This window comes from Solanum tuberosum, unplaced genomic scaffold (assembly GCF_000226075.1).
Source record: "Solanum tuberosum cultivar DM 1-3 516 R44 unplaced genomic scaffold, SolTub_3.0 scf00181, whole genome shotgun sequence".
Classification (NCBI taxonomy): Eukaryota; Viridiplantae; Streptophyta; class Magnoliopsida; order Solanales; family Solanaceae; genus Solanum; species Solanum tuberosum.
In genome coordinates, this window is record NW_006239106.1 from 1,048,489 (window position 1) to 1,072,087 (window position 23,599).

At 34.4% G+C, this 23,599-nt stretch overlaps 1 protein-coding gene across 2 annotated transcripts; it reads right to left on the reverse strand.

Moving 5' to 3' along the window:
* Positions 1 to 7,484: 7,484 nt before the first annotated feature.
* On the reverse strand, positions 7,485 to 23,126 carry LOC102587186 (uncharacterized protein sll1770). Of its 2 annotated transcripts, none has more exons than XM_006354648.2 (21): positions 22,533 to 23,126; positions 21,313 to 21,448; positions 20,306 to 20,472; positions 19,286 to 19,406; positions 19,044 to 19,144; positions 17,470 to 17,568; positions 16,211 to 16,321; positions 16,035 to 16,114; positions 15,705 to 15,774; positions 15,114 to 15,187; positions 14,951 to 15,020; positions 14,752 to 14,840; positions 13,330 to 13,454; positions 12,980 to 13,060; positions 12,828 to 12,888; positions 12,647 to 12,701; positions 12,461 to 12,559; positions 12,266 to 12,355; positions 11,863 to 11,922; positions 11,657 to 11,780; positions 7,485 to 8,145 (listed from the first exon to the last, which is right to left on the reverse strand). In XM_006354648.2, exons 1-20 carry the CDS (start codon positions 22,995 to 22,997, stop codon positions 11,664 to 11,666), a joined length of 2,271 nt encoding a protein of 756 aa, XP_006354710.1. In that variant the 5' UTR covers positions 22,998 to 23,126; the 3' UTR covers positions 7,485 to 8,145; positions 11,657 to 11,663. The 2 variants fall into 2 exon arrangements, with proteins under 2 accessions (XP_006354710.1, XP_006354711.1); XM_006354649.2 differs by having other exon boundaries at positions 7,485 to 8,150.
* Between the last annotated feature and the right edge of the window lie 473 nt (positions 23,127 to 23,599).

Sequence of the window (23,599 nt, forward strand, 5' to 3'; positions counted from 1 at the left end):
AAGTCGTACGAATCAAAACCCAAAGCAAATAATATTACTAATGGGTTAAACCTTTACGTGTTTTAAAGTCGTATGAATATAGACCCAAAGCAAATAATATTACTAGCGGGTTAAACCCTTACATTTAATTATTTTTAGGGTGTGTTTGGTATGAAGGAAAATATTTTTCGGAAAATGTTTTCCAATTTTCTCATGTTTGGTTGGATTAAATGGTTTGGAAAATATTTTCCAAATCAATTCATTTTCCTCAAATTTAAGGAAAATGACTTCCCTTCAAAACTCAAGGAAAACATTTTCCAAAAACTCTCTTTCAACTTCAAATTACAATTATTTTTTTGTTGAAAAAATCAATTTATTTTGTCCCTATCCTCAAACCAGCCCCCCAACCACCCCCAGCCCCCACTCCCATAAAAAATTTAAGTTTGTTTTTAAAAAATATTTTCAATTTCAAAAATTATTTTCTACTCTAGTAAAAATAAAAGATATTTTTCATTCATAAATCAAACACAAAATCTTTTCTGGAAAATATTTTTTATTCACCAACCAAATATGAGAAAATAAGTCAAAAATCAACTTATTTTCCAGGAAAATATTTTCTACCAAACACACCCTAAACTCTTCTCGGTTTCCACCCACCCACCTTGTACAAAAAGTAAGAATATAAAGCAGAAAACAAAATAAAACTAAAATAAGCAGCAATATGTAACATCCGACAATTTAAAATGAATATGAAGAAGCTTGAAATTGGAAGTAGTCACTTTTGGAAAACGTTCAGAATCTGAAAATTTGGCTAAGTCCAGAATCTGGAAATTTGGCTAAGTTTAAAATCTGGAAAATTTGGCTAAGTGTGGAAATCAGTGAGTTTTTGGCCAACTTTGACCAGTCGTAACTCCTAGCTCAGGATGAGTTAGGAGTAGTTCCAGTTATGGTTGTGAAGCTTGTGGAATGATCTTTCCAACGCCACTGAGTTTGCTTAATTCCGAGTTCATATGAGCGAGTTATGCCCGTTGAAAGTTGGGCAGTTGGCAGGGAATCCGTCCGGAAATTTTAAGGGAATTTTGGTCTTTTCCCTAGCCATTTCTTTTGGGATTATATTGGGTGTTAGGCTGATTTTTGGATCATTTTTATCCCATTCTAAAAGAGAAAGAGTTAGGGTTCTTGAGAGTGAAGAAGAGGAGAAAGGAAAGATCAAGCAAAAATTTGTCAAGATCATCGTGGATTTTCGTCGGAGGTGATCCCTATCAAGATATGTGAGTTCATAGTGATGGGTTGATTCTTTCCCCCCACACACCAAACTTGTTTTATTATTGAGAAAAGATTGGTTGCGTTGTTTGGAGTTGTTGGTTTGTGTTGTTGATATTGTTAATTGTGTTGTTGAAGTCTCTTGTTGATTTGGGACATGATTTGGTTGCGTTTTGAGTTGAATCTCTTGTATGTTGAGGGATTTTATGATCCTTAGTGTTGGTTGGTTCATACCCCCACACACCAACTCGTTTTTAATTCCAAGAAAAGATTTATTTTGGTTGTTGAAGTTGTTGGTTGTGTTGTTGAAGTTCTTGCTGATTTGGGATAGGATTTGGTTGTGTTTTTTAGTGGAATCCACTGTATGTTGAGGGGTTTATGACCCCAAGTGTTTGGGAAAAGAGCCTTTGAAGTTAAGAGGGTTAGAGTTGGCAACATGAAGGAGAAAAGTCAAGCTGCTTTCAGGAAACAAGTCTGCGTCGCGGCTGTGTTCCCTCTGTGAACAAAATCTGCTCTGTTTTCAAAATTTAATTTCGTATTCTTCTTAAGTTTAGTTGTCCTAAATTATTCCTAAACATCATGGGGTCATTCTAAACACAAATCATTACCGTTGAATTCATAATTCCAATTCAAGGAGAGTTAGTTAGAAGTCAAGTGAAGTTAGAAGTTAAGAGTTAAGCTTAGAAATTAAGTAAGTCAAGCACGTTGTAAAGTTGTTCAAGAGTCTTTATTGAACGTTTTAACTTCATTTTTAGACTCAAGTGTCAAGTCAAGCAAAGAGCTTAGAATCTCAAGCTAAGTAAAGAGTCTCAAGTTTAAAGTTGAGTAAAGAGTTTAAAGTTGAGTTCATTTCTCAAAGTTATTAGGGAGCTATGTATTCCCAAAGAAATTTTAAAGAAATGTTTTTACATTTAAACAAGACTGGAAACTGAGATTTCCAAAAGAGCCTTCGGGCTAGTTTTTGAGTAATTATCTCATATCAGCAGGAAGAAATATGTTTTAAAAACATAAGAGCCAGTACATTTTTGGGAGTAGTATCGAGAATCGAATTGGGGGAGCGTTCAAAGAATCCATGGCCCCCATAGAACCATGTTAGCCACCATGGGTAGAAAAGGATCATACTTTTTAGATGAATCCTTTTCAGATTAGACTAGTGGATCCATTAGGCAGTTCAGGTACTATACCTTTGGCCGGGAATAGGATGCTCTGGCAGCGTGAGGTCGATCGCTGTATCATCACTATAGCTCTTATGTGATGGTTGTCGGTTAGAGAAACTCCCACAGCAGTTATTGTATTTCCATACACAGAAAGTATTGTATTTTATATACATCAGTTCATTTGTATTTCTATATACATCTCAGGCTTATTATATCTTTGCATACACACAGAGTTTATAGCATGTTTTAAACAGTCTTTCTTTATATCGCACTTGTTTTAAATTGCCTTATATTGAAAGAAGTCAGTCAGGTTGAGTTGAGTTGAGCCAGGTAAGCTATTCAGTTTATTCCAGATGTCCTTCTAGCCTATGTTGCTTAGTTTTCCAGCTCGCATACTCGTACATTCCATGTACTGATGCCAGTTGGCCTGCATCGTTTTATGATGCAGACATGGGTACCCAGGATCAGCATCCAGCACGCTGTTGATCTAGCTGAGCACTCCAGAGTCAGTGGTGAGCCTCCTTGCGTTACAGAGGACTCAATTATTTTGTGTTCTTAGTTTTTGTTTATTAGGATGTTGCGGGTCTGTCCCAACATACATCTCAGTATTTTAGAGGCTTCATAGATAGACAGTCAGTCAGTTAGTTTTGAGTCTCTCATCTATGTATATATGTAAATATTCTATTTTGAGAATCGAGTTGCCTTTATGGCCATATTTTATAAGTTAAGTTGTTTTGTAATATTGCATTGCATTGAGTTATTCTGTTGGGTTAGGTTTCCGCTGAGTTAAGAAAGTCAGGCCAAGGGTTCGCTTGGGGGCCAGAAATGGTCTCCGGGTGCCGGTCCCGCCGAGGGTGTAGGCTCGAGGCGTGACACAATATTATTATTATTATTATTAGGTTTAAGTCATCAACGGCCCCTTAAAGTTGTCCGCATAATTCACTTAGACACCTCAACTAAGACTAGTACTTATTGAACACTTTTACCAATTCAAAAATTGTTCCTATTAGGCATTTTTTGATAATTAGCAAAATATATGAAGAGTACGTGATACACTTGCGGTGACGTGGCAAAACGGCTAATTAAAAAATAACATGTGGCACTAGGCCCCGAAAATTATAAAAAAATAATTTTGTTTAAAATTATTTCAAACACTTTTTATATCTAATTTTTTTAAAAAGAAAAAGAAAAAAATGAAAATGAAAATGTCAATCTATTCAACCCAACCCCATCCCTACCCAACCCCCTTTCATCTTCATCTTCTTCCCAAAACACACTCTTTCTCAAATCACAAAAATTAATTCTTTTCAAATAACTTGAAGATTAACTTTTTTAAAAAATATATATACATTTTCATACTAAGAGTGAAGGAGAAAGAAAATTTTGCTGGCGGCGATTCATTTCTACATTGATGACAAAATGAAATTGATAGCTCAAAAATTAATTCTTCCAAATTTTTGAATATCATTTTTGATAAATTTAATGGGTTTATATATGAATTTGAGTAAAAATCTTTGTTAGAAAATTTAGATAAACAAATATCGGCTAACTTTTTTTATACGTAAAAATCATTTATCTTCTTTCTTCTTCTTCATATTTGTTCCTTATTTTTATGAGATTTGAAATAAATCATACCAAAGAAAGTCTTACTTTCTTTCAAATCTGAATCTTCATAGTTGATTTTCATTTATCTTCATATTTGAAAGAAATAATATTCCTTTTTTTATAAAAAAGAAAGAAAAACAATGTTGGAGCTAAAATGAAGAATGTTTTGCAAACTTAAGTAGGAAGAAGATGATAGGTAGGGAGTGGGGTCTTTTTCTTTTTGAAAAAAGTGTAAATGAAAGAAGAAAAATGTTTTTAATTTAATTATAATGCTAAGTGTCAATAAAAGAAGAAAAAATGTAAAAAAAATTCAAAAAGACACTATTTTGAATCTTTACACGCGCTTCAGGGAAGTGCAAAATACATTTTTTGCCATATCAGCGTTTGTGTTTAATAGGTACACGATTTGAACAATTTAGGTGTGCAATAGGTACAAGTCTTAGTTAAGGTGTCTAAGTGAATTATGTGGACAACTTTAAGGGGCGATCAATGACTTAAGCCTTATTATTATTATTATTATTATTATAAAGATTATTTAATTAAGTGACAAAACATCAGAGAAGCCAACCCATAATCTTGATGATCGAGCTACATGTTGTGGAATCAGGAGACAGGTCAAAAAGAAAGGTTAAAAAACATTTTATCTTAAATAAAAAATTTCTTGAAAAAAAAAAGAGACATAGTTCAAATAGTTGAAGAAAGATTTTTGACTCTCATTAAGATTTCCCTTCTCTTTATAAGTTGATAGAGTAGCAAAAAAACACTAAATTTTTAGCTTCTTAATTTCTTGGAGCAAAGATATACATATTTTTATTACATAGTTCATATATTATTATTATCAATATGAAACCTTTATCTAACTTCCACTCCTTTGCTATTATCCTAGTAATTTTGATCTTCCATTTGTTGTTTCTAGCTCATGGTAGACAAGTTGTCACTAATAATGATCTCATTGTTGATTCCTCTAAGGATTCATTATTTAATTAAGTGACAAAACATCAGAGAAGCCAACCCATAATCTTGATGATCGAGCTACATGTTGTGGAATCAGGAGACAGGTCAAAAAGAAAGGTTAAAAAACATTTTATCTTAAATAAAAAATTTCTTGAAAAAAAAAAGAGACATAGTTCAAATAGTTGAAGAAAGATTTTTGACTCTCATTAAGATTTCCCTTCTCTTTATAAGTTGATAGAGTAGCAAAAAAACACTAAATTTTTAGCTTCTTAATTTCTTGGAGCAAAGATATACATATTTTTATTACATAGTTCATATATTATTATTATCAATATGAAACCTTTATCTAACTTCCACTCCTTTGCTATTATCCTAGTAATTTTGATCTTCCATTTGTTGTTTCTAGCTCATGGTAGACAAGTTGTCACTAATAATGATCTCATTGTTGATTCCTCTAAGGATTCAATGAAAAAGGTAACTCTCTCTCTCTCTTTCCTTTTTTCGGAGCGAACATTGAGTGTCAGGTTGATTCAATTAAATCCTTGTATTGGTATAGAAATGTGTGTATATGTGAAATTTTATGAAAAGTAGTATAAACGTTAACTTATATTCTTGAACATGTTAAATTTAAATTTTGAATTCATTTATGTTTTTTTGGTATGTTGAAGGGTGAAAAAGGTGGATGTGGACAAGAGAAAGGTGATTGCAAACAAGGAAATGGTAAAGGTGGAGCAGAAGAGAAATTGTTTGAGAATGAAGATTATATCTATACACAATCTCTTCCATAGGTGAAAGCTTCTATGATTTATTTTTTTTTGTTTTTGTTTTTTGGCTTTTACTTTGTAACATAGATTTTTCTCTGTTCATCAAATGAATTGAGTAGGATTTTGCAACTTTTGATTTAGCATGTATGATAATTTGTTGGTCAATGAAAAAAATTCAACTTTCATGCTCTAATTAGGTTGTGTTTGATACAAAGGAAAATGTTTTTCTTCAAAAGAATTCGAAAACAAATGGGTTTTTTATTACTTTTTTTTTAATGTTTGACAAGTCAGCAAAAAAATATTATTTCAAGAGCATTTATATATTATTTAACATGTTTTGAAGGTAGGATGGAAAGTTGTTACTATTATTTTGGATCACAAATTAGTTAGAACTTAGAAGGGGTGTAAAGTTGGCGAAATTAGAGTCGAATTATAATATGTCAAAACAAATGGAAGTATGAAAAACAAGTTCCACAAGTGGTATTCCACATTGATTGTATCTTTTTCATCCTACGACACAATCCACCTTCATCCCTACCCTCATAGCCCTTATTCCCACCAGTCCATGCCTCCTACCTCCATAATATTTGTCTAGATGGTATACAAATGCTTTTGAGGTAATATTTTCTTTACTTACACAGCGAAAATAAGAAAAATAAGTAAGAAATCTACTTCTTTTCCTAGAAAACATTTTCCTTCCTACCAAACACACCAATTTTAATTAATGAAGTCTGCGCCGGAAGTAAAAACATCAAACAAAACATAGTTCAATAATTGTTAATGGAACCAACAGCAACATACAGATTAAAATTTGCACTCTTTCACACGCAAAAAACTGGTGATGAGATCACAAAAGATGGTGAACATGCAAGAAATTTATATACAATATAACCATAGTAGATAAAAGACGCAATATACAGGTATAAATGTAAACATGATTTTGAGTTAGACTAAGTTAAACATACGGTTTATCTCCATTGATACAACAACGTTTGCTTTCGGCGATTAAACCGGACACCAAATACCCCAAGACTTTTTCTCATGAGCAAAAAACACAAATTACATTCGTTTAGGTCCTAATTATATGTGCTCACATCAATTTAGGAAATTACGTTCCATATCACTTTTTCTTTGCCAGAACATGTATTTGTTTCGATACATGTGAGTCAAATTTGGTATAATTTGTTCCACATGCCACTGTATTCAAGTGTACATAAAATCAAAGATACATGCATATAGTATCAAAAAATGCATGAGAAGAATGAAGAGAAAATTTAAAGGAGTGGTGTATCTAACTTGAAATCTGATACAAAATATGTCTTAGATTAATAGTTATTTAGTCTTGCTTATGCAGACATATAATAAAAAGGTATTAATCGGACCTTCTACTTTATCCACCAATTAGGCTAAGGCATTATCCTTTTTCAAGCTACAGCTAATTAATATAATGTAAATCCAATTTCCAACACAACAAAACTATACACGCGTACACAAACTAGCCAATACACAAATGTCTTCTCACTTTTTCAGATGTGCAAACTTTAAAATGTAGATGTTTTGTTTTTTATGTTATCTAGCACATGGTACAGCTCAAGCACTTCATCCAAAGTATGTTTTGTCCCACAATGATAAATAATGTAGTATATAAATGGGTTTAAAGGACAAAAATTTAGAGGATCCACCATGTTGGTGGGTGAAAATGGAAACAAGAAAAAAATGGATTCTAGAGACACATGACACAAGATACTTCACAAGATTAAAATGAAGCAACGCAGCAAAATCCTCAGCTTTATAATAATTCAACATACAAAGTGCATAGGACAGGTCAGTAGACCTACTGTTTTAAACAAGTTGAAATTATATACATAGTCTAAGAAGACTTGATATACTAATACACATTCAAAGGACTAATACAAAGCAGGGTTAGCTCAATGACATATTTGATCCCTAGGATACTCGTATGACACTGATTTTACAATAAATATAAGTTCACATTGTATAATATACACAAATTCAAGAGAATCGAACTCCACAAATAAGGTTTGAAGATAGATGGGGGCTAAAATTAGTTACATTTATCTCCTAGATTTTGTATACCTATACACTAAGGCTACAGAAGGTCAAAATGGGTGTCATACTACATGAAAGATTTCTTATTTGGACTACTTCACAGGAGTGCTCTATAGTGGAGATTGGCAAATACAACAATCTGTTTTGGCCAACATAATTACAAGTTAACCTCCATATTGGAAGTCTTACCACATGATGCATCTTAAAGCTGAATGACAAAACTGGTAACTCTTGGCCATGGGAGTGCTATGAATACTCAATGATCCATTAAGTCAGTCCTCTCCACGTTATTTCTGTTTTTCCAGGGTTACAGCTTGGAATAGCAGTTCCCATATATTATCTCGCGATGTAACCTGTACTGGACAATGGTCAACTGTAAGATTAAATGATTCCAATTTAATGAAGTTTGAGTAAGCATAAAACATTATTTGCATTTTACATATAGAGCGAAGATGTCTTTTAGTTTGTATTTCCTGTTGCTGCTTCGCTTAAAACTGCAGCGATGATCACAGAATGATCTGTTCACAGGACTACCTATTTTTACTCCCATCCTCAACCCTCTTAGGCCAAGAAATCCAACAAAAAGTTTGTGAAGAGAGATCATATCTACCAAATATTTATATGGAAACTACAAAACCAACTTGACAAATGCACACTGAAAAAAATTTAATTGGTTCCTACACCCTTGAAAACCTCAGGTGGTCTTCTATTTTTTGCTAATCCTGTTATAAGTACAGACCCTACTTGGTCCTCGTAAATATAGCAATATACAAGCTGAAACATTCAATAACCAAGGATTGAAAAGAAGTTCTTCTATTATATAAAACAAAAGAAAGGAACAAGGCACGGTGCGAAACAGATAATGTTCTACAAAAAAGGAAGAATTTGAAGATTCAAAAGAGAAATCAATCATGTGTTACTATATAAACTTATGGAAGGCATACTGAAGAGGATGAAGCTCCTTCTATCGGGAAAGAGTCTGACAATCATTAGATTCATCCATATTATGATCTAGGAAAAATCTATGAAGTGTTGACCCAAGGATTTAACATCTCTATATTATGGTCTAAAAAACAAACTTATTTGGAATTTTAATATTGGCATGAGATGAGTTTAAATGGAGTAGCATAGTCAGTGATAGACTAAGGCATTGTTGTTATTTTGGTATTTGGAGTTTTAATCAAATAATTCATCCTGATCTGCGGCTATTCTTGTTTTGCAGGATTGATTGATCAAAGGATGCTGATTGATAAATTGAGCAATTAAAGGAAGATCCAGACTGCTAATGAAAGTGAGAGATTTTGGGTACTTGGCATAATAATGAAATTGATGAGGATATAAATAAGGAAAGAAGTACCAGATTAAGGAAAAGATCTTGAAGAAAGGAGGAACCAAATTCAAAGACTGAACTTGTGCGGAAGCTACTCTTAAAAATATCCACAGATGCACAAGCACGAGTTATGTAAGAACTGAAGAATGAAAAGTTTCGGCAGCTAGGAGAACTGGAAATGGAAATAACTTGAGGCAACTGAAGATTGAACAAGTCAACTTTGGCTGAAGTTTATGAAATTTGAAGACTTGATCTCCAACGGCTATTGGTGCTACATAAGGAATACTTTCAACAAAGAATTCCTTAAGTCTGGACATCTAGTAGAAATTGACCAAGAACTTGAGGACAAGAAGACAGACAAGCACTCAAAAAGAAAAGAGCAAAGCAGCACAGCTTCTTGTACTTGGAAATTGGTACTTATAGTTTACAATCTATCATAGGAGAGTCCATCATTGTACTGAAAAGAAGCCCTACACCGAAAAGGATGAAAATCATCTTCATTTCTAATGTCTAGACAAAGACCTAGCTTTCTAAATCACTAACTGAGAAAAAGTTTAGGCAGCCTTTGTTGGTGGTTAGCAAAGTTGAAACCACTACATGTAACTCTTTCGTGATGATACAAAGACAAAACCACACATGGTGTGCACGTGCAAGTTACTCATCACTTTGTGTTAGAGAAAAATAAGTTGATCTGGTGGAACCCCTGAACAAGGGAATTGAACGTACGCATAGCTGAACCAGTATAAATTTGAGTTTGCATTATCAATTGGCTTTTGATAAGAAATAGACCTTAGGCCTAACTCAACCCCAAAAGCTAGTTCATAAGGTGAGGGATTGCACAAGACTATATAAGTAGACCAAACACCCCATCCACAGCTGATGTGGGACTGTTAACACCCATGCGCCCAGGACTGGACATCTGAAGCATATGAACATCTCATCTAAAAGCTTAAGTTGTTAGAGAGCACACATTTATTCAGTTAATTATTTCTTAACAGCTTTATTTAAACATTCTTAATTTGTTCACTTGTCTATTAATAGAAAATTAATTTTTGTACACAACTCTATAAAATAGTTCCATTATATCAAAACTAAGAATTCCCATTGAAAGAGAATTTTCAAAAAGAACTTAACTATTAGTCTGATATAACCTTTAGTACTCCACTTAATATCTGCAGAAATTTTTGGAACACACAGAACACCTAATCACTCCCTCTTGTGTGTTTTATCATAAAGGTGTCCGAGGATCATGTGATTAATTCACATATTTCCCTTCTTTCTTATTTCAATGATATTGAATTTCCAATAGTTCTTTATAATGGTCCTTCAGAAGCCTCATTGTTCTAGAACAATTTATATTGTTTTTTAGGAAGATTTTATATATGTTTTTCTAGCTTCTTCTTAATGAAACAATCATTCTCTGCTTAGGTTTGGAAGCCATTTTCCCATAAGTTAGGCCATCTCCATGATATGGGCCAATATAGATCCAAGAATCCATGGTTTCAACATTACAGTAGTTCAGAAGTCAACCATGATCAACCAGAGTAAAGATTCCAAGTTTTTAGCCAATATTGGTACAACTTTTGCCCTATCTGGTAGATAAAACTTCTTGCGGAAAGCTTGATCCAAAAGGAAGTCTTAACTTGAAGTTTTTATCTAGAGACCTTGCAGTATGTCATACCAACAGTGCTTAACAAGCCTAGCTCCTTTCAGTCAAAGGCTGAACATCAGCTTATCCAGTTATCCTTCATAGTGGACTTGAAGATTTTCGAGAATCTTTTTTTTTATATGAAGTAAAGAGTTTTTCGAGAATTTGTCTTACTCAAACTTTCCTCTTATTAAATTCTCTTTCTGGGAATTTTGATATTTGAAACCTACTTTTGTTTGCACACTTGTACATGTGCTTAACCCTAAAGCGATATATAATAGAAGCCTTTTTAGGTTTAATGAAAAACTATACACATGTTTTAGATGAAAATCCATTATAAAGAATCTTTTTTCAACTTTGAATTTCCAGTAATTTGTTTCTTCCTTCCAAGTCAACTTTTTTTCCACCTGGAGGAGCAAGTCGTCTATCAAACTTTTAACATGGATGAATGTCTCCCTATACCAAAATGACTCGCCGACTCTACCAGTGTGAAGCCTCTGAAGTTTAACTCTAATTTTCCTTGATATAATTAGTAACCAATATCAACTCTAATACAAAAATGTCAATAACCTGGAACGTCCCCATTTTCATTTTTTTGCATGTGATATAGAGGTAGAAATGCCACCAAGAAACTTTTCATGAACAGTAAGCCATTAAAGACTCAACTCTAATGGCTTACTGTACATGAAAAGTTTCAAGATGGCGTTTCTACCTCTAATTCTTTTTTATTATTTTTTTGAGATGAGCCAAAGTTTGACTTATAACCTAAAGCAAATCTGAAATTTGGAACCATACCTCTAATATTTACCTATCAAACTTTGAAAGACTTCATAAAAATTTAGAGTTTTTGCTTCTGTCAGTTCTAAATTAGAGAAGAGTTGCTCACCATTTGTTCAAGCTGTTCCAGTAATCAATCTTTCTCGTTCATCTAATTTTTTAACCTTCAGAAGGCCAAACAGGACTTGGAAGCCAAAGAATGCACAGGCAGTGTATGCTATAATAGAGGGGATCTGTAAAATGAAGATGCGTGCAAGTTAAACATTAGTATGCAAAGATGACAAACTTAAAATATACAAGTGAAGATGTACTTACACGGACGGAGTTGAGATACAAAAGTGTAGCTAGGTTAACCAAGCTTCCAGCGGCTACTCCCTGTTCAGATAAGTTCCCAAACAGATGAGATGAAGACCTTAAGTCATTAAGAAGTGAAACAATGAGCAGGCAAAAAGAGCAGCAAGCTTATGTAAGTATAGATATTATCTACACTAAGAGTGAATCCTCTTTCTTCCCCCCACCCCCAAAGGGCCCAAAAGAGAGGGTCTAACAGGGGCAGCCCATAGTCAAACGCAGTGATAGCTCCATCTCACAGCATAACTTTTTATTGATATAGAAGAATGACACAACAAACATGTTGTACCTTTCTTGATTAAAAAAGTACACCAAATTTCACATGAAAGTGAATATGTATACATTACCAGAATGTATGACAACTTACACTTCCAATTGTCTTCTGAACAGCAGCAACACGTTGGAAAGCCCTTTCAGATTCTAAAGCTCTAACCCGAAGCTTAAGGTCGCCTTGCTCCTGTGAGCAAATCAGAATAGATAGAAATGAATAAGCATAAGACTGAAAAATTATGGATCTGAGATCAAATTTTAATTTAAAGCTATGATATGGCATGTTATCTACCAGTCGCTGGATAATTGCAGCAAGTTTCTCAACTCTATCAGCCTGCCTGAACAAGTTGTAGAATGCCTGAGACTGTCTATCCCATCTCTTCCTGAAGTCCTGCAAGTCAGAAAGATTAATTGTTAAAACTTAAGCACATATGAAAAACAAAACCTGCGTATACTTTCAAACTTTTACTAGGTTTACCTTTACCACAACTTCAACACCAGCTTCACGAAACCTAAGCAACTCTAGGGCATAGCTATAGAGCAGCATAAAAGTTATGTCAAAAAACATGGCACAGCTATAGAGCAGCATAAAAGTTTATGTCGAAAAAAGGGGAGGAAATTACAAAAAGAAAAGAAATTATATATCGTGGTGCACTCACGGTTTGGCTATCTCAGTGATATCAAATCGTGGATCAAGACCCTTCCCAATGCCATCCAAAACTGATAACAATAATAATAGTTTCCACTATAAGTTGAACGCCAAAGCAAGTAGCACAATTGTAAGCAATTACATAAGCTGGCACTCAAGTACCTGAAAATGCTCTAACCACAAAAGTGAATGTTGCAGGAAATCGGAATGGCTGATCTGCTGCAATGGCTAGTAGATCTTCACCTGTTAGTGAGAAGAAAATCTGAGTTTGAGCCTACAAGTAAAGTGAACAATTAACTAGTCTCTTTTTTTTTTTTGCTTTTTACCTCTTATGCAAAAGGGGGGGAGGGGGGAGGAGGGGGGACCAAGCAATAAAAACATGTTGCTTTTCTCCATTCCCCTGAATAGCCCCCCAGGATTAGCCGAAATAAAGAGGGCAAAGGAATAGAACAAGCTATCACAAAGAAGTGTATTACCTAGACCAGAAAAAGAAGATAAGACAAGTGAATTACCAATTGCAGCCAAACGTTGCTTCTTTTTCTCTTTTTGTTCCTCCTTGGTCAATGGCTTTTTGAACCCAAGTTCTGCTTGTGCCATTTCTCTCTCCTTTCTTTGTGCTGCAAGGCGCTCTTCAAAGCTGCAAACTTTCAACTGTCAAGCTTCATTCAATTTAAACACTTATCGGATGAGTTATTGTCCATTAACAATGCAAATGACGATGCACAATACAAAGCACCTTGTGAATCAAAGGTCTTTTTAAAATAGCTCAGAGTCGATGCAGCTTAGGTTCTGGTCACAGGTAACCACAAAATGAGAGTCGAATTGACCCTTCTCTTTTTTGCAGTAAAGGACCTGAAATTTGATGCACTTAAACTGATTGAAAGGAAACAGAATAGATAATAGAAGCAATGGGAAAACAAAGGAAACGCATTTACTACATGACAAGTTTTGTCCAATGTTGTAAATCATGTGAATAGCCAACTCCAAAGACGTCAATAAAGATGCGGAAAAGAGAGATTCATATTAGCTGGTGTATCTTGTTTAAAGGAGCAGGAGTGGATGTTAGCCACCTGCTCATCCGCTGCAAAATGATATGAGATAGGTGAATCGCTTCAGACAGGTTGTTCAAAAGTAGGTACGCAATGCCCACAACTGTTAAGGAGCTTCTCAAGATGAAACAAATTGAGAGGTCGAAGGGATTAGAGAAGATGAATATAGAATATACCACCACAAGCCACGATGTGGACTATATGGGGCGAAAAAAACCAAACGGCTTTTGAAAGATTGGGAAGGCCTTTTCATTCAATCTGGCTTCTTTTTGCACTTTGTTGGAGCATATGAGGGGGTTTCTATTTGTATAAATACCGGTTGGACTTTGTAGGAAGAAATGCTTGCTCTATAGCTGCTCGATGTTTACCTCTTGTATACAGGCTTCACCCAACTTTCTGTTGATCAAATCTTATTACTTGTCAATAATAAAAAGACCCATCATTAGAAACCTACCAGTTGGAAATGTTATACAAGATGGACCAAATTTTTACTTGAACATGGAAAGATCATATGTAGAACTCAAATATTTAGGGGCTGACAAGTTGATGTACAACAGGCATAATCTGAGCTAATACCTGGTTGAGAAAAAGAGATAAAGGCAAATAGAGGAAAAAAGGTAAAAAACCCTTGTCGAAACAGACACCTCTCCCAGATTCTAATGCAAACAGTTTGCAATCAAATTTTTCGCTTTATTTATGTATATGAGAGCACAACCTTGACCGAAAAAATATACCAAACCACAAAATGTACATCAGCCCACAATCTTAGGTGATTAGTAATTTAGTAATGTCGACAATGGGCTTAATTTTGGCAGTCTCAAGTCTATAACATTCAGTTTCACTTTAAACAACATAAAAAATGAAAGATATGATGTGGGCGAGTACCTATTAAGGAAAAACTGTGCAGTTCGTCTGACAGCAGTCATGTCGCCAGTAGGCACCAGAATACCCATTTGAATACTTGCTTGCAGGACCTGCATTCAACGAGAACTTTAGCCCAGCATTTATGTGGTTAAGTAGAACAGTGACAGAACCCATAAAAAAAAAGGAAATAAGCAAGCCTGGGAACTTCAAGTTTGATCACCTTATCTGGATCTTTCTCATAAACTCCATAGAATGTTTCCAGCAAGCCTTCTCTGATATTAGGACTTATGCTGCAATGTGATAGAGTAAGTGAGAACTGACTAGTTTTAGGTTGGAGAACTTCAGAGTCATTTATATTACTTAGATGGAAATGTTCAACTTACCTTCCCATCATTCCAAAATCATAAAAGATCAACCTTCCACCATTAACATCATCCACAGCTATATTTCCAGGATGCTGCAAGAAATTAAATCAACACCAACTTTCTTTGGAAAACCATCACTTTCACACTTCACAGATATGAGATAAGGCTAAAGCTAAGTAGTAAGATGGAAACAATGTTTTAACTTTGAAAAGAGTAAAAGATATCAACAGCTTAGAATTGGTTAGTATGGAAGGTGAAGCTCTCCAAATGTATCTCTGAAGTAATTACTTGGTCCTATCCAAGTGAACGAGGTACGATTACCAATCTATAACAAAATAATTTTCCTTGAACAATCAACACAAGATTCTGTTGCAGCTTATATTGCTTGGGAGTTGAATGGTTAGAAGGAAAGCAAACATGGTGATGCAGCCGGGTAAACTATGAGGATGCGAAAAAGGGAAACAAAGGAAGTGGAAAATTCTTATACTCGTTTATTAAATATGTTAAACCTCAAACTGACAGATCTATTATATGTTGCTATTTGGTTACAAAGTGCACTGTGAATCAAAGTAGAGCAGAATAACTGTGAATGTCGGTGAGAAATCTTACTGGATCAGCATGGAAGAAACCATGAGACAGAATTTGCTCCAGATAGGATTCAACCGCATACCTCCCTAATCTGATAAACAATTAAGAGAAGTCCAAAGGCATATCATTTCCGGTCCTGTTATTATTACTCAGTACCTGAGTTACTATCAGACACGAGAATGAATTGACAGAACACATCCAATTTTAGCAGGCCGTCTGAGTACTTATTAAGGATTCCTGTGAAGCAACATGTCTCTCGGACATGATTACAACACCAGTACATGAATGAAAATGAAGGATATAGGTAAATTTCATAGTTCAACAAATTGAATGGCATAACTTTCAGCTCACCTTTTCCTATCAACTCCCAATTGATCTAAGGCTTCTATCCTGTTTATTTTAATGCCTGGGACATACTCCATTGTCAAAACCTGAAAGGAGTGAAAAATATCATTCAAGTAAAATGAATTGTGGAGAGAATTCAATGTTAATCAGTTGAGCCATCATTATTACTGATTATGTTGAACCTGTGGTGTGGTATATTCCCAGTATATCGATGGGACTTTCACATAATCCAAGTTTTTGAAGTTACTTGCAAACAGTTCCGCATTGGCAGCTTCCTTAGTGTAATCAATCTCCTGCAAAACTCATAAAATAACATCTCTAATTAGACAAACTTACAGCTTGAAAGATGCAAATCAAGGAGGGTAGCAACACACTGATCCTAAAAAGATTCAGCAGCATTCGACTATTGAATTAGATACAAAATAAAATAATAGGACCAGAATGCAGGTCAGGCAAGCACTAGAGTAACTTATAAACTACTTTCAATTCATGATTGCTAGTTAATACAAAGCCATCAAAAACACAGTCCCCAGGTGACCAGTTGTCATTGTTGAAGAGCCTGTTTGGATGGGTATATAGCTTTTGGCTCATAAGTCAAAAGCCATAAGTTAGAAATTCAAACTTATGATTTTTGGCTTATTTTTGGGTTTTTTGGCTTATAAACAAGTGTTTAGAAACACCTTTTTTATTTTATCCAAACACAACAAAAGTGCTTGAAAGCTATTTTGGCTTAAAAGCACTTAAAATAAGTCAATCCAAACAGGCTCCAAGTCCTGAACTCTTGAGTAAATGGTAAATGGAAGTATTCTATTATTTTATTTTTTCTAAAACTGGTAATTGTATTTTGAAGTATTATAAATAAGTGCAAAGAGAACCTACTAACGAGATAAGATAGTGTATTTTTATTTCATATCAAACCATAATACGATGTGAACTTTTGAATGAATCTCTTCTCCTTCTCACATGAGATTCCATTACATTTTCTTAACAGTTCAATACCGTTCTTGTTAAAGACCAATATATTTGAATTCCTTGAACACTGATGATGCTGATTCATAACTAATTAAAACTCTGAATCTTTGTCCTTTATTTTTAGTTCTTGCATTAACCGGTCTGGAATTAGGTGTAGCTATATCACAAGCTCATGTTTCTACGATTGTCTGTCAACCAGAAAAATTTCTTCCACGAAAACCTATATGGTTCAGACCTCACCACTAGATATGTCTTTGGAATGAAACTTGTACAAGCAAACTGGGCAAGTCAATTAGACACCAAGTCCACCTCAAACAGGGAAAAGTACATCAACAATAAACTTAATGCAAAAAGAAAACAAAAATAAGTCAGACTGAGGAAAGAATCCTGAAGTCCTTTTAATTTTTTTTTGATGAAATAATGATGCTAAATTGGCAATATTAAAATAAATGATTTACTAACAAAATACCTGATACAAGACATTTGCACATTCATCATAGATTGCAACCCAATCTCTTTTCGCACCATCAGATTTAGGATCTATTTTCTGCAGATATTCAGCTATCACCTGCAAGAAATATGTCACATGAAAAAGATATATATGATAATGAACAACCTATCTTTTGAAAATTAGAAGTAGAAATGATCATATCAGTGCTATAAATTCACTTCTACGAAGGATTAGTGCACAATATCCTGTAGGAGTGTCATTCATCATGAAAACTAGGTCATAGCACCAAGCATACGGATAAATTACTTGAAGTGAGACTGTTGAAGTTTGCTTTTAGTTACTGCAGTAACTTTTAGCAAAATAAGTTATTTAGTTTGAATAAATTTGAATTTTGAATTTTAGTTAGTTTGTTTATGTTGTTGAGATATTTTAGGTTGTTTAAATTTTAAATTATGCAGATTATGTGTTTTATGTTGGCTATTTAAAGCCCCTCAATGCTTAATAAAATTATTGAAAGCTATTGTAAGTCATTTCAATCCATTGAGAGACATTTTCAATCTTTTTGTGCTGCCCCATTTTTTAAAAAACACCCACAGTGGTATCAAAGCTTCATTGATCTTAACAGATCTGTGAAATCTTCCAAAGAACTACCATACATTTTAAACCCGTAAGGGCTACCTTTTTAACCCATTTGGGCTACCCATTTTAACCCATCAAGGCTATCTTTTCAACCGGTGCTTTTTTTAACGCACAGGCTTTTCTAAATCATTTTTAACCAAAATAATGGCAAGCAACTGTCTCTCTTTGAATGCCCCACAAATTTTCACAGACGAAAACTATCAAATTTGGTCTGTGAGAATAAAACCATATTTTGAAACATATGTGATATGTGAGGTTGTGATGGAAGAAAAACCCTTACAACCTCTCTCTGCAAATCATACAAAAGTTAAGATTAAAGCACTTTAAAAAAACCTTCTACACAAGACAATGTCATCGCATCTGTTTTTGAAGAACAAAATCAAAAGAAGAAAAAGAAAAAAGAAGAAATTTTGCAAGTTCAAAAACAATGAAAAAAATCCAGCATCAACTACCAAAGCAAAAAAGCATTTTTTTCAATTGCAATAACTAAAGCAAAGGAGGAGTGTTGAAGTTTGCTTTACTACAGTAACTTTTAGCAAAATAAGTTATTTAGTTTGAATAAATTTGAATTTTGAATTTTAGTTAGTTTGTTTATGTTGTTGAGATATTTTAGGTTGTTTAAATTTTAAATTATGCAAATTATGTGTTTTATGTTGGCTATTTAAAGCCCCTCAATGCTTAATAAAATTATTGAAAGCTATTGAAAGTCATTTCAATCCATTGAGAGACATTTTCAATCTTTTTGTGCTTCCCCATTTTTTTAAAAACACCAATAGAGACTTATTCTGGCAAACGTCTGGAAGTTAAATCGGAAGATCTAAGAAGAAAAAACAGCAAAGAGGGGCTTTCTCTATGCAGTCAATGAAGATCTGATTTTACTTTATATCATATCCAAACGATAACACAAAAGAACTTAAGAGTTACATGTAAAAGATACTTTATCTAAAACTGACCCTCAGGTTTTTAAGATCGATATCAAAAAGATCCTTAAGACCGGGCCTTTGTACTTTGACAACTACTTCCTGCCCATTCAGTCTTGCACGATGCACCTGACCTGCATTATTATATATCAGTGTTCTTATATTTCATTCTGGTAAAGCTTGTTGAGTACATAGAACAATCACTGGTAGCTGCAGAATTTATTTGCTGAATGAAGGATGGATCTCTGTGACAATCAGAATTAAGTGAATATTACCAAGACTTGCAGCAGCTATTGGTTCACGGTCAAATCTTTCAAATATATTATCCAATGAGCCGCCAAGTTCTTCTACAACTATTGATACAGCAGTTTCGGATGGGAAAGGAGGAACTTGGTCCTAAGCAGAGAAAAATTAGTCTTGTAAATAAACAATGCCCTGTAAAATTAATAATTTCTAAGAAAAAGAAGAAAAAATAAAATCATACTGCATAGCACCAGGAAATGACAGAAAACCCATAACGGAAATCACGAGAAGGTATGAAGGGAAAGTACACCGCAAAAGAATACAAAAGCAGCCAGGCATGCTTCATCCTAGGTGAAAATCAATTTACTGCATAGCATGTGTTGCCAATTATATAGGCTAACTTTAGAAGTTACTTTAGTAAGCTTTCAGAATATAAAATGTTTCAAAGTTAGTATATCCCATCTCAGGGACTATGGATATCAACTGCATAATTCATTTACTTATATGTTGATATCATCTCAAGTATTACATAGTCATCGATTGTGTAAGAATCATCTACTCCAACAACATGCTCAGTCGTCCTCTTCATTGCATTCTGTAAGCTAATGTCATGTATATGTGAGTCAGGTTTCTTGTACACAGATAATCTTTGTTGCTAAAATAATCTTTCAAGCTCCACGCATCACTCGTGTCTGTTACTCGAGATAGCGGAAAATCTCAGAGGAAAAACAGATATGAATAGTGCCAGCTTGAGAAATTACACATCGTCTCAAGAAAATACTAAACAACAGAAAGATAAACAATAGTTGGATTGGCAAAATTTAATAGTAAGCTATATATATGACCAGAGTGTTCACTTTGATACCAATTTCAGATGATGAGCCAAGATCCCCAGCTACTTAAACTGAACAAAAGATGTCTTCAAGCTTAAATAACAACGACAACTATGCCTCAATCTTCAAATTTAAAGGATGCTGAGAAGGTACCAATTTTTGATGAATGCGTGTAATAGAAGATCAAACATACAGTAACTTAATCAGGACATCACCAACCTGAAGCTCAGACAACTGATCAACGTACTCCTGAGCAAGAATATCCACTCTTGTTGAGAATTGCTGGCCAATCTTGATAAAAGTTGGACCCAATCTCAAAATAGTTTCTTTTAACCACTTAGCAAGGACCTTTCTCCGCTCAGTTTTTTTTGCTTCTGTCATTCCACCTGCATGAAGCAGCTCCTCATATTAGTTACAGTAAGGAGTATTTTTTTTGTATTATCACTGAGCATACAAGATTGGGGTGGCAAATGATGATTTTCTGAAGGTGCAACAAGAATTAACCATCTTTTGGCTAACCTAGCCTCCTCAGTACCCGTTTCATATGATGGGAGTTGCCGGTGTATTGGTCGCTGATTTGTTATCAACATTTATAGATAGGTTATTGTTGTAAAATCTGGGGAAAATAGGTCAAAACAAAGTATAAAGGGGGGAAATGATGGAAAATAGATTCTTTAGGATTCATGGTAATCATTTTGACTATTGCATAGTTCAGTGTCATCAATATAAAGAAGAAATATCACTAAATGAAAAGGGATAGTTCGGACTTGATAGGAAGTTGGTGTCCTGAAATGTCCGTTGGAATAGCAACAACCAACGAGAATGGCATAAATAGCTTATCCTTTTGGAAGTGTAAAATATTTTTTTTAAAATCAGTTTGTGGATCCCAATATCTTCAATGTAGGGAAAATTCAGAGAAGAAACTAAAAAAGTGAATAGCTAAAAAGCTATTCATGTAGATCAGTTTAAGTGAATTTTGAACAGGCTTTTATTTTTTTAAAGTAGAATTAGGCCTCATTCCTTAATGTTTCTAATTGAAACAGGTGCCAAAAAGCAGACCTTTTGGGGGGGGGTCAATATAACAAAATCATGGGGATTTATCACCCTGTTTTGAGCCATTGTGACATGTTAAAAAAAGAGAAGACCAGCATTTTGCTAGGAACGACACATTACGGTAATTATCTTCTCAATTCTTATTAAAAAATTGGGTTATGTCATTGACCAACCTTGATAGGAGAACTTTTGATTATTCAACCAAGCCTTGAATAAGAAAGTGAAGACAGATCCCCATATCTCTAAAGTCCTTTGAATTGTTGAATATGTTTTGAATCTGTTCCAACGGCCTCCAGGCGTTACAGAGACCTGCAAAAACCATTCAGCAACGTCATAATCTGGCTTCCATCCAGAAATGAACCAGAGATCACGAGAACCCTAAAAGCACAGAGGCTAAACTGCAATATTTTATATAAGCATTTGAAATCCTTCTTTATCATTTAGTTTCTTTGCCAACTGCAACAAACGGTTCTGACAGTCATTGCGTAAACCGGAGTCTCCAAATCCTTTCTGGTCCAATTATGAATCCCCCATCATGCATCGAGTTTTGTTACATTTCCCACTACAGCAATTGAGTAGATGTGAGGTTGATATAGTGACCTGGTTAGTCTTAGTTTTAATATAACCAATCCAATAACTTGTCAACTCACAAACTCGTTCGGCCAGGATGGTCTTCGTCTTGCACCTCTAATAAGAGAACTTCATTTTTTTCATCAAAAAGGCCAGTAATAAACATCTTAGGTCATGTGTTGATAATTCTCATCTTAAGAAAATTAGACAAAGAGAGAACATAAAGTTCATCAGGCTTGAACTTCATCAAGAATAGGAACAAATTTGAGATTGATCTGCAGTTGCTGCTGTATTCATCAAATATGACACCAATTTAACTGAACCTCATACTGTAACAGAAAGGAATGAGGGTCCACTAGATTTTATGGAACACTAGATTTAGCGAACTTTCATTGACTCCTTTCGAACAAAAAATATTCACTAAACATACAACTCATCCTTGTTATAGTAAATATCAAGTCTAGTCACCCAAAAATCAATTTGGAATTAACATAACAATGCACTTAAAATAAACAGTAGATTCTAAAAGTAGAAACTTTATAGAATAATCACATTTAGTGATATATATATATATGGGCACAAACACCCCTCCACACTTGATCATTCGCAACCAATCAGTATCAATCAACCTCAAAATGTCTTCTTTTTTTCCCAAATGTAAGATGCCTTAACCTCAAAATGTTGTGGTTCGTACTCGAGTAGCAAATTCATTTGCAGCTATCAACATCATTCACATAAACACAACTAAAACAACACATTTAAATATGTAGAAAACGAAAACGAAAAGCTAAAACAACAACAAATACAAAGTTAACGCATATACCTTAACTTCCTTATTCTTCTTAAACCAAGCCTCCTCTTGTCCAATCTCATCAATACTCTTCTTATTCCTCTTCTCAACCACTTCATCCGCCTTCACCTCCACAACCTTCTCAGCACTCTTCCCCGCTACACCATTCCCATTCCCATTCACATACTTCATCAAACTCTCATTTTCACTCTCAATCACACCTACACTTCCATTACTATACTTATCCACCAACAACGCACCATTCAAATCAACACTCCTCTTCACACTCCCATTCCCATTCACACTCCCATTCACTTTCCTCAACAATTCTGCATCTCTCTCCTCCAACACCACTTTCTCTTCTCTCTTCCCCGCCGCCGCCTTAATTCTACTCCGCTGAGGTATACGGAAACGGAAACTTCTGGAAGTCGAAATTGGAGATAGAAATTTGAGTTCCGGTAAAGTTGCAGTTGAAAGTGTAACTGAAATACTCGCCATTTTCTTCGTAGTAGCAGATATAGAAACTGAGTTATAGAAGATTCTAGAACTGAGTTGCCATAGCTTAGAGAGAATTTATGGAGCTTGTGAAGGAGAAGGGGAAGTTAATGGCGGAGAAAAATAGGAATTATTATATATATATTTATGTTATTTATATCCTATGAATATAAGAAGTAGAAAGAAATTAGTATATTATATGGTAGAAGAGATGCCACGTCACAAGAGAGATAGGTGTGGAGAGAAATTTGATTGGTTAATTGGGTCTCGTTAAGTATTAGCCTTACGGATGGAATGCTCATAGTATCTTTTGTCCGTTTTTTTTTTTATTATTTTCTAAACGATGTTCAATGTCCACATTAACTAAATCTGGATCACGCTCGGTGAAGCACTTTCACCAGTGCACCACAAACCATGTTGGTCTCTTTTGTCATTTATTTTAGGAAAAATGATCAGCTTTTTTTTGTTTTTCATTCGGTGTTCGAAGCTCGAGACCTCTGATTAATGATGAAGCACTTACACCATTGCACCACAACCCATATTGATACCTTCAGCTTTATTTAGAGGCATATATCTTTGTTAAAAATAATGTTGGATATATATAT